This window comes from Xyrauchen texanus, chromosome 8 (assembly GCF_025860055.1).
Source record: "Xyrauchen texanus isolate HMW12.3.18 chromosome 8, RBS_HiC_50CHRs, whole genome shotgun sequence".
NCBI classification, from domain to species: domain Eukaryota; kingdom Metazoa; phylum Chordata; class Actinopteri; order Cypriniformes; family Catostomidae; genus Xyrauchen; species Xyrauchen texanus.
Window position 1 is genome coordinate 27,261,338 of NC_068283.1, and position 16,796 is coordinate 27,278,133.

General features: G+C 39.3%; 1 protein-coding gene across 3 annotated transcripts in view; it reads left to right on the plus strand.

The window, feature by feature from the left end:
- Window positions 1-16,130, plus strand: part of LOC127648230 (mediator of RNA polymerase II transcription subunit 25-like) — a 28,167-nt gene extending 12,037 nt beyond the window's left edge. The window contains exons 16-20 of one of the 3 annotated variants that reach the window (XM_052132810.1): window positions 971-1,078; window positions 1,264-1,335; window positions 10,230-10,391; window positions 11,009-11,117; window positions 11,729-16,130. In XM_052132810.1, the coding sequence (XP_051988770.1) occupies window positions 971-1,078; window positions 1,264-1,335; window positions 10,230-10,391; window positions 11,009-11,117; window positions 11,729-11,835 (558 nt within the window). In that variant the 3' untranslated portion in view covers window positions 11,836-16,130. The remainder of the gene's footprint in view (window positions 1-970; window positions 1,079-1,263; window positions 1,336-10,229; window positions 10,392-11,008; window positions 11,118-11,728) is intronic. The other 2 variants (XM_052132811.1, XM_052132812.1) reach the window with 2 other exon arrangements.
- The last annotated feature ends 666 nt before the right edge of the window (window positions 16,131-16,796 follow it).

Here is a 16,796-nt window from a genome sequence, read left to right on the forward strand (position 1 = left end):
AAGTTGACATTGAAAAATGAACATTAATTTCTTAGTATTTTATTTTCCCCCTTTTGCTTTATTGACAGCAGGCACTTAAAGGAATATTCCGGGTTCAATACAAATTAAGCTCAATCGACAGCATTTGTGGCAAATATTAATTACCACAAAAATGTATTTCAACTCGTCCCTCGTTTTTTAAGAAAGCAGAATCAAGTTTTCTGCACATACAATGGAAGTGAATGGGGCCATTTTTTGGATGGTTTAAACTTAGAATTTTGTAAAAGCACTTACATGAATTCTTCTATTAAAAATCTATTAATTTTCTTCTATTAATTTTTACAGTTGTTTTCGGGTTTGTTGACATTTCATAGTCATGGCAACGAAGTGATTTCATCTCTATCATGTTTACATACTGTTTACATCTTGGCTATACTCTTGAAAAAGTGAGTATTTTAACGTTCAGAAATTGGCCTCCATTCACTTCCATTGCATGTGTCTTACTGTAACCCAGATCTTTGCTTTTTTTAAAGAAAAGGAGGGACAATTATTTATTTTTTGTGGTGATCAATATTATGACACATGCTGTTGATTGAGCTTGACTTGTATTGAATGTGGAAAATTCCATGAAGTTGGAATGGACTGATTATCCATGTTATCCTAGTATGATTTTTCCAATGTTCCAAAGAGTATCTTATGTGCTTCAATGGAAGCAAGAAAAGTTAACATGAGTTAACATGATAAATGTCATACATTTGCTTCTTTGATTAGTGGCCTAGAAATAGGGCAGATTCTTAAACTTTTTTTTTTCTTCTTCTTTTTATTCTTTACATTATAATTTATTTATTTATTTTTCAAACCTACTACATTGTTCTGTATATTTCCAGGTTTAAATTCGATTTTGAATCCTAGGTTTTCAATGTGGACTACTGTAGGCGCAAATCATCGCCCAGTCTTTCTATCTATAAATCACTGCTTGTCCTGTTCACAGATGAACAATGCATCTCAGATGCAACCCGGGCAGGTCCCACCCAATCAGAACTTCCTCAACAGACCACCGGGTCCTATCCCCGTTACGCACGGCAACATGCAACAGCAGGTAAACCAGCTGTGCTTCCCCTCTCCTGTCTCCCCTGCCCTGCTCTCAATCTTTCCCTTTTGTCTCTCTTGCCCTTTGCACTGACCCTGTTTTTATTTCTCCTCTGCCTAAGATGGAATGTGCATGCTGTTCTAAATCTTCCTTGTCTCCTCTTCTCCCTCTCTGTCCCTGTCTCTCTGTATCAGTCTGTGGTGGTGGGCTTGCCCTCCGTCAGTCAGGTTACACTGATGCAGGACCAGCAGAGACAAAACAACATGGTGAGATTCACAAACACAATTACACACGCAGGATCATATTTCCTTTACATATTTCTCATTCCGTGTGAAATGCAGTGGGATGCAAAAGTCTGAGGGCTTAGTGATAATGCTTCTATTTCACATTGTTTTGTAATTTAATGCAAATATTTTCATTTCAAATTATATTATCAGCATTAAAATTTGAGCAAAAACTTGAGGACTGAACATAAATGTTATGCCCCCCTTTTTCTTTAATGACAGCATGCACTTGATCTAGCATGGACTCCAAAAGTTATTTCCAACAGTCTGCGCTTTTGTACAAAGGAGTTAACAAGGTCTTTTACATAATAAGTGCTGATAATATATAACCCTAATTCTAAAAAAGTTGGGACTGTGTTGAAAATGCTAATATAAACAAAAAGGAGTGATTTGTAATTTGATTCACCCTGTGCTATATTGAAAGCACTACAAAAACACATTATTAGATGTTTTACCTTGTGAATTTCATTGTTTTGTTTTTTTTTATTGAAAAAACCCAGTACGACAGTGTCACGAGGTGCCATGCGGGAGTCAGATGTATGAATGGCGAGCTCTGCGCACTTTGCTAGTTTTTAATTTCTTTTTGTGTCTTAAACCAGTGAGATTCAAAACACCCTGCTACATAACTGTAAAGAAGTCAACATGTCAAAGAATTCAAAATCCTTGTGCCCTGGAGATATTAAAAGACACTTCCATTATATTAAAAGACACTTACCTGCTCAAGCTGCCCCAGACAGGGCCGCAGACCAGGGACTCGCGGTGGGAGAAATTCAGCATCAACTGCCGAGTATGTCTGTGATGCTGACGAAGGTTGTGGAGGACTTTGAGGATCTTGTGGTAATACATTGATCAATCACTGTTTTGGAGACTAGACGGGTTGGTTACAAGAATCGGGGATGTCGAGAAACGGATTACCTGGAGTCATCGGAGGGGGAGTCAGCTGCTAACCCGCTAGCGACCAAAGTGCTCGGATGTTGTTATCGGCAAAACAACATCCGAGCATGAGGAAGGCAGAGATATGGTAAAACTCAGAGACAAGCTCTTCCTGAGTCTGCTCGACATAACAGGATTAAGATGGAAATCAAGCAAGCTCACAGAGTCCCGGCTCTGAGATTCGTGGAAGGAGACAGGCCCCGAACAATTCTAGGCAAATTTCTGACATCATCCGATAAAGATCTCATGTTATGTGAGGCAAGGAGTAAAAGAAGGCTTTCTTGGAAGAACCACAACATTTTCTTGTTCCCAGACTTTGCGAATTCGACGAGAGAATTGTGATCCATTCAAGGAATGCAAGAAACTCGTACGTCAAAGGAATTACGCTTTTGCACTGATGTTCCTGGTCAAATTGAAAATGGATACTAAGGATGGTCACAAAATATTTACATGCCCACAACAAGTGATGTCTTTCGTAAAATCAATGGACTGAGGGAGTCATGGTGTGATTCTCACGTTGCTCCCAAGTGAGCTTGACTCACTGAACATTCACTTGACCATCTGTGGAAATGGGTCGCCTGTTTTTTTTCTTTTTGAGCTGGTTCCGCCTAGCGGCTGTAGCGTTTTGTGGAATAACACTCAGTTGGGACAGTTGTGGATGAATCTGCACGTGCCTTGTGTTTATGCCTCCTATTGGCTGGAGTTTGTTTTTTAGAGTATTTTTTGCAGGACATTGGAAGGATTAGGTCATCTGCACTCATGAACAGCCGGCTCACTGAACATTCGTTTGACTGCCCGAGGAAACTGAACGGAATTGTACTTTTTTTTTTTACTGGTTCCGCTAGCAGCTGGAGTTTGTTTTGTGGAGGAACACACCTTCGGGACAGTTTTGTGAACGAATCTACACGTTCTTTGTGTTTATTGTGCCTATTGGCTGGAGTTTCTTTTAAAGATTATTTTCTGTCATGTAATTCTGTCTCCTAATATTTGTATAGAAACACCGTATTTGAGCAATCTGATGTCAAAATTGAAGCGGGGACACTCGTAGGCGTGCATGGACTGTTTGAGTTTAGAGGGATAGATGTGCGCAGGGTTGATACGCATGTTGTTCTTTTTTCTGTTTGTTTGGTTTGGGGTTTGATTGTTGCACTAATGTTGGAATGTGGTCTTTATAATCTTGTTTTTGACACACAATCTATTTTTTCTAAATATGTTTAAATGTCAAATGTTAATATGAGTAGGATATCTCTCTCCCCGTGGAATGTGAATGGGTTGGGGTACCCCATAAAAACAAGGAAGGTTATTTATTTTTAACGGAATTTAGAATCAGTCTGATTCTTAATAAGGTGAAATACCTAAGGTTAGTGTAAGAGTTACCATTCAATTTTCCTGATCCAGTTAGACATTCAAATATTGTCAAAGATTTGGGCTAATCGATTAAGTGAATTTATGACATCTCATATATATATATATATATATATATATATATATATATATATATATATATATATATATATATATATATATAAATATATAGATCAGGTTGGGTTTGTTCGGGCCGTAACTCTTCTGATAACATTAGGCTTTTCATCAGTATAATGTGGTAAGTGGTGAATGATCAGACTCCGGTCACTGCCATCTCACTTGACGCCGAAAAGGCATTTGATATGGTAGAATTGGGGTTATCTTTTTAGGATTTTGGAAATGTATAGGTTTGGGAGTATATTTATTGGATGTATGCTTTATAGACACCCGGTAGCAGCGGGACAAACAAATTTATTAATTTCTGATTATTTTACTCTGGATAGGGGCAACCGGCAGGGTTGCCCTCTTTCCCCATTATTGTTCTGCCTTGCCCTGGAACCATTAGCAACCACGATAAGAAAGGAGGATGATTTTCCAGGGGTGATGATGGGAGGTATTGCGCATAATCTTCTGCTTTACATAGATGATATTTTGTTATTCGTCTCTGATCCTACTAGATAGAGCTGTTGGAAAAAATCTTTTCAGCAATGCATCGCAATTCATACTCAAACGATTCAGAATCGATTCTGAGTTCAGTTTAAATCACAGCAGAGCAGTGGTGCACGACAAAGACTGTTGTAGAAACAAATACGTGAGTTAAGTACATACATTAAAGTCAAGTGAACAAACACGACTAGTTGCAGATCAGTTTTATCAAACACATGACCATTTGTGCCAGAATGAAACTACAATCCTGAGATGTTTTCACAAACCCACGCACATTGCAACGGGAGAGTTTATTTGTGATAAGAATCCAACAAACAACATGAAAGACGAGCTTGCACCCATAATTGCACTGATTTTCACACAATGGGGGAAAACACAGAAGAAAATATTGATGAGGCAGCGGTTTGGGAGATGTTGGTGATGTTTTCATGTAATTCCCAGTTGTAATGTGACTCGTTCTGATTTTTAAAACTGCTGTTAAATAAAAAGCTGAAAGGGGAAAAAATAGAGTAAAAAATGAAAAAAGGAAGATATTGAAGGACAAGATGCAATCGAGAATCATTTTATAATCGAATCGTTATCCTTTGAATCGTAATCAAATTGTGAGGCCAATGAAGATTCACACCTCTACTACTAGATCTATGCCTTGCCTCCACAGAATCATTCATTCCTTTTCTAAGTTCTCAGGATACAGAGTCAATTGGTCTAAATCCAAAGCTTTGTCTCTGACAGCATTCTGCCAGTAATGGCTTTCCAGCCGGATGCCTTCCAGTGGCCCAAACAGGGCGTTAAGTATTTGGGTATTTTATTGCAAGCAAATTAATGTGATTTAGTTAGTTCATTTTGGCTTTAATAAAAAGGTTCTCGAGCGATGTGGGTAGATGGCCTTCATTACATTTATCGATGATTGGGAAGGTTAATGTTAATAAAATTAATCCAACTACCTGCTACAATCTCTCCCTGTAGTTGTCCCCCTCTCTTATTTCAAGCAATATGCATACCAAAGTCTTCAATTTGGAATGGAAAGTATCCCAGGTTACATTTTAGTAAGCTGCATAGGCTGACTGGCAAAGGTGGGCTAGGCCTACATAAGATTTTGTTTTTTTATTATTATGCGTTCGGTCTCAGACATTTGGCTCATTGGTCGCTTCCACCTGAAAGAGTCCCTACCTGGTTTTGTTTTGAACAGGAAGTTCTTGCCCCTATTTTGTCATTGCAAAGCCTTTCTATCAAACTAACCGGAGAAGTTAAGTTACACCCCTTTATCTCGCATTTGCACTCTGTATTGACAAAAGTGTCCAGAGTGTTAAAATTGTATATTTATCGAAATGTTGCCTCGAGCTTATGGCTGAACCCCAAGTATTAATAAGTCCCCTTTCTGCTGGTCAAAGTGGATTGTGGCGCAAGGGATAAGACACATGCCTTTGGTGTGAGAGACCCGGGTGTGAATCCACTGTGAGACACCAATGTGTCCCTGAGCAAGACACTTAACCCTAATTGCTCCAGAGGCGTGCGACCTCTGACATATATAGCAATTGTAAGTCGCTTTGGATAAAAGCGTCAGCTAAAATGAATAAATGAATAAATGTGCCACTTGCTCTGTACTATTTTGGGGAATAGCATACCCCCGTAAGGTGGCAGATACTATGGGTGTGCTGATTACTGATTTTGGAAAAGGTCAAGAGGCATCAGTGTATTACTCCCTGCTAATTCAGTGTCTGGGGGACGGAGCTCTAACTTCTATCAAGAGATTATGGGAGAAAGATTTAAACTTGGAATTGGAGGAGGGAGTGTGGCCTAAGATTCTAAAAAAATGTCAAGTCTATTCTACATCTAGAGATGCAAGGGTGCGCATTATGCAATTCAAGATATTACATTGGTTCTATTGGACCCCCTCTAGATTGTATATGGTTGGTCTTAAAGACACACCCTGCTGGTGATTCCAATCAGAGGATGGAGACATAATCCATGTCCTGGTTAATATCCATGAGTTTTGGTCGAAGATTCAGAGATTATTGTGTGATGTATTGGGCACTCAGGCATAAATTTGCATGAGTTTTGGTCGAAGATTCAGAGATTATTGTGTGATGTATTGGGCACTCAGGCATAAATTTGCAATATTTTGGGCAATGGGGTGGACATCGATATTGAAAATATCCCTCATTCCTCTGTTTTGTGGGTTTTCAGCTTTGCAATCATACAGGGCCTTCATTGCCATATTTTGCGTTTCATAATTCGCCACATATTCTCATCTGGAGACATGCAGTCAGCAATGCACTTGTAATTCGGGCAGTATGTGGTTTGGCATTGTCCTGCTGTAAAATCACTGATGAATATGCGTGATCTCCGATCTCTCTGACGTCACTGTCTTAACCATCATTCGTCTGTAACGGACATCATGACATCAGCTCAGAAATACTTTGGTAAACCTTTGTCAATCAACACAATTCTCCACTGCATCCACAGATGCAAGTTAAAGAGTTAGTTCACCTAAAAATTTTAATTCTCATAATTTACTCACCTTCATTCCATCCTAGATATATAAGACTTTCTTTCTTCTTCTGAACACAAATGAAGATTTTAGAATAATATTTCAGCTCTGTAGGCCCATACAGTGCAAGTGAATGGGTGCCAACATTTTGACATAAGGGCAATAAAAAAGTACTCCATACATCTCTGGTGGTTCAATCCATATCTTAAGAAGTGAAATAATAGGTGTGGGTGAGACAGATCAATATTTGAGTCCTTTTTCCTTCACTTTCTGTTTTTGGGATTCACTTTCTTTGTGCATATTGCCCCCTACTGGGCAGGGAGGAGAATTTATGATAAAATTATGACTTAAATATTGGTCTGTTTCTCACACACACCTATGATATCATGTCTGAACATATGGATTTAACCACTGGAGTGATATGGAATACTTTTGGAGCTTAACATTTTTGGCACCTATTCACTTGCATTGTTCTGCAGAAGAAAGAAGGTCATGCACATCTGGGATGCCAGGAGGGAAAGTAAATCATGAGAGAATTAAAATTTGGGGGTTTTAAGGCTACTCAATGCTGAGCAGAAGCCATACATCAACATTGTCCAGAAGCGCTGCCGACTTCTCAGGGCTCAGTCTCGGTCTCATCTGAGAAGGAAAGCAGAATTATGCACATTATGAAGCGCAAAATATGGCAGCAAAGGCCAACTACAACTGCGCAGCTGAAGACCTAATAATGGATGAATGGGGAAAATTCAGCTTGCTGAACATAACAAACTTGTCTTCAGTGCCCAAACACTTAAGTCTTATTAGAATTAATGGGGATATTACACAGTAGTAAACATTAGTGTCCTAATGTTTTTGAAGAGTGTTTTAAAATGAGTGTATATTTCCAATAAAATTTATAAATTCACAAGGCAAAACATGAAATAATGAACTGTTTAGTGCTTTCAATAAAGCACTGGGTGAATGGTATTTATAAATCAATACTTTTAGTTTTTATTAACATTTTCCATACTGTCCCAACTTTTTTGGAATCACGGTTGTAATTTGTAATGATTTTTTATAAAAATTATAATTATAGTTATAAAATCTACACTCACCTAAAGGATTATTAGGAACACCTGTTCAATTTCTCATTAATGCAATTATCTAATCAACCAATCACATGGCAGTTGCTTCAATGCATTTAGGGGTGTGGTCCTGGTCAAGACAATCTCCTGAACTCCAAACTGAATGTCAGAATGGGAAAGAAAAGTGATTTAAGCAATTTTGAGCGTGGCATGGTTGTTGGTGCCAGACGGGCCGGTCTGAGTATTTCACAATCTGCTCAGTTACTGGGATTTTCACGCACAACCATTTCTAGGGTTTACAAAGAATGGTGTGAAAAGGAAAAACATCCAGTATGCGGCAGTCCTGTGGGCTGAAAATGCCTTGTTGATGCAAGAGGTCAGAGGAGAATGGGCCGACTGATTCAAGCTGATAGAAGAGCAACTTTGCCTGAAATAACCACTGCTACAACCGAGGTATGCAGCAAAGCATTTGTGAAGCCACAACATGCACAACCTTGAGGCGGATGGGCTACAACAGCAGAAGACCCCACTGGGTACCACTCATCTCCACTACAAATAGGAAAAAGAGGCTACAATTTGCAAGAGCTCACCAAAATTGGACAGTTGAAGACTGGAAAAATGTTGCCTGGTCTGATGAGTCTCGATTTCTGTTGAGACATTCAGATGGTAGAGTCAGAATTTGGCGTAAACAGAATGAGAACATGGATCCATCATGCCTTGTTACCACTGTGCAGGCTGGTGGTGGTGGTGTAATGGTGTGGGGGATGTTTTCTTGGCACACTTTAGGCCCCTTAGTGCCAATTGGGCATCGCTTAAATGCCACGGCCTACCTGAGCATTGTTTCTGACAATGTCCATCCCTTTATGGCCACCATGTACCCATCCTCTGATGGCTACTTCCAGCAGGATAATGCACCATGTCACAAAGCTCGAATCATTTCAAATTGGTTTCTTGAACATGACAATGAGTTCATTGTACTAAAATGGCCCCCACAGTCACCAGATCTCAACCCAATAGAGCATCTTTGGGATGTGGTGGAACGGGAGCTTCGTGCCCTGGATGTGCATCCCACAAATCTCCATCAACTGCAAGATGCTATCCTATCAATATGGGCCAACATTTCTAAAGAATGCTTTCAGCACCTTGTTGAATCAATGCCACGTAGAATTAAGGCAGTTCTGAAGGTGAAAGGGGGTCAAACACAGTATTAGTATGGTGTTCCTAATAATCCTTTAGGTGAGTGTATATTTAATGTACAAAGAATTTCCCACAGGACTAGAAATTCAGTTTTTTTGAGCACAGGGTCTTACTACTTGTTTTTCTGCTATTTCAGCACCATTTGTATTAAAGGGGACATTTCATCAAATTGTTTTGCTTCCTCTTTTAACATAATAGAGTTCAATGTACTATGTGGATATTCTAACAATCCCAATGTGAAGCTTCCGCTGCAGTCAACCCATTTCATTTATGGAAACTTAGCAGAAAAACCTGTCATTTAGAATGTGGGATGTCATTGATGTCACAAACATGAGCACATTAACAAATGACCGCCCACATTAACAGATCAACACCTGTTCAGTATTCAGGAACTTGGCAGGGGATTTGTTACATATTTCACATGCAAAAAGTTAGCCAAACATAGAAGTTATTCACACATAGATGTCTTAAAGACTATGTACATTACGTATGGTCCACTTGCGGCTTATTCTGGCCCAGAACCATCCACTTACCTGTGATTGCCTAGCTGACGTGTAAAGACTGACGTGTAAAGCAACCAACTGCTTTTAATTTCATTTTTATTTGCCATGTAGGGGCAGGAAAATCTGAAATCCATGATATCTCAATAATAGACCAGGGTGAAAAAACACAATTATTCAAACAACACCACAGCAGTCTCAGTGAAAGGTTGTACAGAAAACACTGAAGAAATAATATCAAATAGAAGCCAAATATGTGTAGATTCTATTATCATAATTTCCTTCCACCCAAAAGTAAAAAATATTGATTATTTCACAGATTCAGAATACAAAGCAGAATATACAGTTCTGCTTGTGGGTATCAAATTTACTAACAGCCTTAAAACTGAATATTTTCCAATATGTGTGAATATCAGTCTGTGGGCATGCTTTTTGAGACAGACTAAACTTAGGTTTTGGAGATAGAAGCCTTGACTTGTGTTATGGTTTAAGTGGACTTCTGGGGAGGAAATTCTACAAAAATATATGTCCCCTATAACACCTTTAGCACTGTTACATTGCCTCTGCTTTCACTGCTCTCTCCTTCAGTATGACATAACTCTCACACAGGACAAGGCATTATGTAATACAATGTTTACAGTCTATTACATAAACTCATAAAACAGTGTTGTGTATAGCAGTGCTTTCAGATGCCATCACCGTGTTTTTGGTTTCCATTAGCTGAGAGCTGCTGCAACAGGCAGTCAGCAGCCACCAGTCACTGGTGCCCCGCCCAATCAGGTGGCACAAGGCCAAGCCCAGCCTCCTGGTGGCATGCTCCGCCTCCAAAACCCAGGAGCAAATCCCCAACTCCGCAGCCTCCTCCTCAGACAACAACAGCCTGTAAGTGTGTTTTGAAGAACAGTTTGTGACTGCTATTTACTTGGCAACTGTTTTCTAATTAATCAAGTACTTTAGCCAAAGCTTAACACTGTGTTATAATCTAATTTCTTTCCTAACCTGCTACAACCACAACAAGCGATGAGCGACATGTCGTTTTTTGGCATTTATTTATAAAGCAGTAGAATGTAGACCAGAAAGTAGGGTTCAAAGAGGGGGATTGGGATATGATCCAGGTTGGACTCAATCCTAGGTCCCCATGAGCAAAGAGCTCTTATATGTCCTGAGCATCTGTGAAGCCCAATGCACCATATGACCGACAGGACAGTTTGATGAACATTTAGCCCTGTCCACTCCAAAATATCATTGTTTTGAAATCCAGCTGTACATAGCTGTATGTTATACATCAGAAATGTTCTGATTAGCCATGGTTGTGTTGCATTGTGCTGCATTTGAACATTCAGTGTGTATTAACAAATAGCTTGTCTTTGTAATTTTATTGCGTCACATCTGGTTAGAACACTGTTTTAGAGCGGTTGACACCATCCCAGTGAAATCTCATTCTGAACCACTTCTGCCACTCATCTCTCTCTCTCTCTCCTCATTGTCTCTCTCTACAGCAGGGTGGGATGCAGGGCATGCAGGGAATGCACCCCATCCAACAGATGGTCCATTCAGCACCAGGAGGGGGCGCTCAGATGCAGCCTCATTGGAGGCAGCCTCACCAAGGTAGTGTGTAATTTTACAGAACAGGATCATTAACTCAGTTTAGTTTTATCACATCTCTGACCTTGTTAATAGTTTCAGATATTTCTTTTGCTATGAGTTGTAAAGCTATATAGTGGTTTTCTAACATCAAATGTAATAAGATAAAGCGATTGTTCATTCAAAAAAACTAAAAATCTGTTATAATTTATTCATACTATGTTGTTCCAAACCCGTATGACTTCCTCGTTCTTCTGTGAAACACAAAAAGAGATGTTAGGCATCATTTGGTGATCATTTTCATATCATCTTTTTTTCCATACAATGAAAGTGAATGGTGACTGAGGTTGTCATTCTGCCTAACCTCTACTTTTGTGTTCCATAGAAGAGCATAAGAATTAAGGAACACAAGCACAATGCGTAATTTGGTAGCCTTAGTCACCATTCACTTTTATTGCATGGGAAAAAAAAGATGCAATGAAAGTTAATAGTGACTGAAGCTAACATCCTGCCAAACATGTTTCTTTCTAAAGAAAGTCAGTCATACATGTGTGGAACCATATGAGAGTGTTTATGTTGATGAAATGTACATTTTTGGGTGTATTATACTGTATTATCTCTCTTCATTCTTGCAGGTCCACTGATGATCCATACAGGTCCACGAGGTCCAGTCACACAGAATCCTGGCATGCCACCAGTTTCCAGTGTCATGGAGGATGAAATTCTTATGAACCTTATCTAAGGACTGCTTTACCTATCTCTCCTTGCTTCAGAGGTTTCATTACAGAACACAGGGAGTCATCTTAGCTCTGTTCCTTTTACTTTTGTTAGAAGCAACAGGATCAAGGAAGAATAGAGGTATACGTGTATTTATTGAGATGAGAGCTCTTTTTTCATTTACACACAAACACCCCTATCGCTGAATCCTGTGAGCTGTTCCGTGACTTCGCTAAGGCTCACTCAGTCTGTGGAAATGCAGGACTGAAGCATGTTAAAGTTTAAAAATCAGGCTCTATTTCATCACTCTCGAATGACACGCCTCCTCTTCGCACCCCGATAAGGTGAATCTATCAGGTTATTATTGTATTTTTATGAAAGTATTACTTTCTATAGGTTTTACTTTTCTTACTTTGTCTTTTGACGTCTAGAATATGTTGTTTTCTGAAACTGAAATAAAGTTAATTTTGTAAAGCAATTTTTGCATTAGGTCTTCGGGCACTGTAAATGTAAATATTGATGGACAGGTAAGGAGGCGGTCCTTGGCTGTTGTTTAAAAAGACTTGAAATCAGAAGCGTTTACACTGTAAGCCCAGTGTGATAGAAAGTGTTCTGATTCCATGTTTTCGACCACTTTGCTACGTGGTTGAAACGGATAAATCTCAAAACGTTTCTGACCCTGTTTACATCTGTATTTAACGTCGTCCAGTTTCAAACAGATCACCCAAAACACTTCTTAATACTTGGTGTAAACAGGGCCTCTGATTCTGTAATGATCAGAGCAAGCATTTGTTGGTGTATGCATATGCTTGTGGGTGTGTTAACCTGGTAGTGGTGTGTAAGCAGCCGACAAGTGACTGAAATAGACTGACTGATAGCTTGCAGAATGCTTGATTCTGCCAAATGGTGTCACATTGTTAAAATTAACCACTCCAATATGTCATGGAACGATACAGTGGACTCCTGTGCCAAGTAGTCATACCAGATGGCAGCTTTGGCCATGCTTTCCTTGGCATATCATGTAATCAGGCTGACCACAGAGACACAGTATGTACAAATATAATGCACAAACACACACACATGCATGTACAATGTTATATGCACATACCTTGCATCTTTGCTGTCGCATGCAATATTTGCGAAGTATGCACCAGTTTAAAGTGTCAAGCATATACTATGACTAAACTGAACAAAGAACAAATTATTTTGACTTGGAGACACTTTGTTTAATAGACATCTTGTGTGCAAAGCAACCCTAACATTTTTAATGAATGAACATTACTGTCTGATAATGCTTATACTTTGAGCATCCTGAGGCATTAATTATGAAACAACTTGTGATTAATGCAAGACGTATTACATTTCTGTCACATTAGGAATGAATGTTCTAAATCTATCATACGTCCAGTGATTGGCTCATTTCTTTGTAATGCACCAGTTGGTGTAATAGGAACATGGAACACACAATCTGAGCTTTTAACAGCTACTAAAAATTCTGGAGAATTGCAAAACAGCCTCTAGTCACAGAGCAGCCAACCATTTTACCAGTACCAGTACATTTACCATGCACACACACATTTTATATACATACTCATGTAGTTTCACATATGCACATGCAGACCACTTAGTACACAGACACACATTTTTACACAGACAGGAACTGATGTTAGTCCCTGTCACCTGGGAGACAGAAACGGTTGCTAAGATACACTGAAACTGGGATCTGAATCTAAGCTTTTTCTCCATCCCTTCCTCACACACTACGCATACACAGATAGAGGCTCTTCTGTCTCACAGTGATGGCTGCTCATCCCTTTCGCTGCCATCCAGGTCACGTCAAAATCTGAACAACTGTGGGCTACACGCTTGTGCATTTTATTTTCCTCCATCCTTCTTTTTTTTTGGTATACTGTTTCCCTTTTTCTTTCTTTTCACTCTCTCTTGTCTTTAGTTGTTCCTATTTCAAGAGAGCTCTATTTAGATACTCCTTAGGATGCACAGACTGTTTGCAATTATCACAGTTTGATGTGTTGATGCACATTTTGTGTCTCGTTATTGTCTAAATAAAGCATCAGAGTAGCATAGCTGAAGCACAGACAGTGATGACTGATGCCTCTTCTTCAGTATATTAAGCATAACTTGATGAGTCGGGCCATTCTGCTCACTCATGTGGAAGAGAGAGTATTGTTGCAGTTCCAGTGGCCGTATGGCTGCATTTAATCTTGCAACGTCTGCTCTATCGACTTTGAGCTCAGGCCATGGGAATAAGTGGGTCACGGAGCCAAAGAGGGTTTGTTTTAGGGGTGATTGCTTCAATTGACTTTTGTTTTAAATGTAAATCATTGTGGAAGAGGAATGGTTCAGGAGTCTTGTTTTACTCTTAGAGATGTTCATCTCACATGGAGAAAGAAATGGTTACCGAATGGCACAGTCGCAGAACCTCAGGGCAAAGCCGCTCTCTGGCCTTAATGGAGGAGTGTATTGACTGATGGTCAACGTGCAGGTGCATTCTCTTGTTTATCTGCGCATTGTCCAAGTCTTTTTTGCACACAGCTAGAACATGGTCATTCTTGAGTATGACTGTTATCTAGGGCAGAGTTTCCCAACCTGGGTATAGTCAAGTCTATTTGATTTTAGTGGAACTGATTATGATTTTATTCATAGCCGCACTAAAATAGCCAACGCTAGAAACAGAGAAAAGGGGCAAAGTATACTTTTACAGTTTTCCATGTGCTACTATGTCTTGCCCACAGTACACGTGGTGTAAATTAGTCATCTGGGATACGCATGCATTGAATGTGTCCGGACGTGCTCGTGGTCAAAAGAGTATATTTTGAAAGGCCAGAGCTCTCAACTGTGCATAAGACAAAAAGGAATATAGAAAAATTAAGTGTACCTTAACCTTAAGGGGCGGTCACACAACATTTTAATCATGCAAAATTATACACCGCAACAGATATTATATGATTTAGCCATTCTCAATCCTGGGACACTGCACAATTTGGACGTTTTCCTTTTCTAACTAAACTGATTGAACTCATTAGCTATATTTAGTAGAATGATCCATGAACTGAACTGATAAAGGAAGCATCCCAAATGTGCTGTGTTGGGGTACTCCAGGACCAAGATTGGGAAACACTGTTTTAGAAGGTTTTATCCATTCGACATGCAGAACACATCAGCGGCTGGGTTGGTGATTGAAGGTTTTGTTAAGGCTTCATGCCCATTAGGGGGTATTTGAAGGGTTCATATTCTGTTGTTTATTGGGCGTAATTGCCCTGCTGTGTGAAGCTGATACCTCTCTCTTATGTTATGCATCCAGGCACACTGAGGCAACCGAAGCTCAGCCTCATTGTTGAGGTGGGGCAAAAGTATCACACAGGAGTGCTGTAGCACCATGCTGCTCCTCACTCTGATCAAGGTCAGGCCAGGGGTAGTGTGAGTGAAAAGTGAAGATGAAAAAAGGACAAAGAAAGATGTAATGTATTTCTTTTCACAGCAAGACTAAGCCTGCCACAAATCCTTACCTGAAATGGCTCGGTGGCTAACACACTGCTACGAACACGAAGCGCAACCGAGAGGCCTGATAGGAAATATTATTAAGCAATGGAATAGCCCATAAAGAGACTGCGCAGACTGCCAACACCAAAGCTTATCAAAACAGGTTCACTGTGGTGGCACTTTCATGGTGCTCATATGGGTCAACGGACTCAGCAAATACATTTTTGGAGTGTTTTCATTGGTTCACTCCACTTTTCTTTCTCACCTCTCTATTGGTATTCTGGACTGTGATACATAGGACCGTGGTAACGTAAGCTGTTTACCACAACTGGAAGTATTTTAAATGTAGTGGGCTCCCACTGTTATGGAGAACATGGAAATATCATGGCATTTTCTAATTGTGATTTGCAAGCCTGGAAAAGTCTTGGAATGTAATAAAATTGAAAAAGAAAATATCCATATTTACTTTTAAGCTCAGCTTGAAAATATTACATCGCCAAGAAATTGCTCTCTTTGCCGGTGCAATCTCTATAATATGATTTACTTTTTCAGTGATCATGAATTGCTAGAAATGGAAAAGTCATGGAAATTCTTTGTTCAAACGGGGTGGGGACCCCGAGTGCTATTTTGCCAGTCAGTGATCATTTTTGTATGTTGGGTATAATCTGATAACAAAATAATGACACTGTAATCTGAAAAAAGTAGTGTAATCCATCACATTTTAAATTCTTGTAATCAGATTACTGACTTGTTGGTGACTTTTAAGTACTTGGGTTACACACATTTCTAAAACAATATTTTATGTAGAATAAAGTACCCTTGCTCAAATGGATGTCTATTTTCGTTTTTGTGAGTGCTGAAAGGCTTGTGCCCAACGAGTCAAAGAAAGAAAAAAAAGTGCAATGGACAAGAGTATAGACAGTGGATATTAGTTTAGCAGAACATTTTTTACTTTTCTGTGAAAGTGTTTTAGAAAGTAACGTAATGGTAAAGTAATTAGTAATGTGATTACTGTTTTCATTAAATAATCAGAAATCTGATTACAATTAGGGAGAAATAATTTTTTTATTTTGTAGTGAATTACTTTTTTGAGTAACTGACCCAACACTGATGGTCAGAAAGTGTTAGTATTCCAGGCAGGTGGTTAAACAGTGGTTAAAGTGTCCAGTTCTAGGCATAAATGAACATTGTTCTTGCAGTGCTAAACATAACTCACTACAGCTTTCATGCCTTACATAGAATGTATGCATCTTTACATGTTTACAAACAAGTCAGCAATATGCACAGTACAGAGTGCAATTGCATTAAAATGTAACTACTGCATTAGCACTCCTTACAATGCACACATTCACATCTAACCTCATAATGTTAGTGCAAAGTTAGTTTGCACTAACATTGAGGTTAGATGTTAATGTGTGCATTGTAAGGAGTGCTAATGCAGTAGTTACATTTTAATGCAATTGCAAGTAACATCAAGGGTTTAAA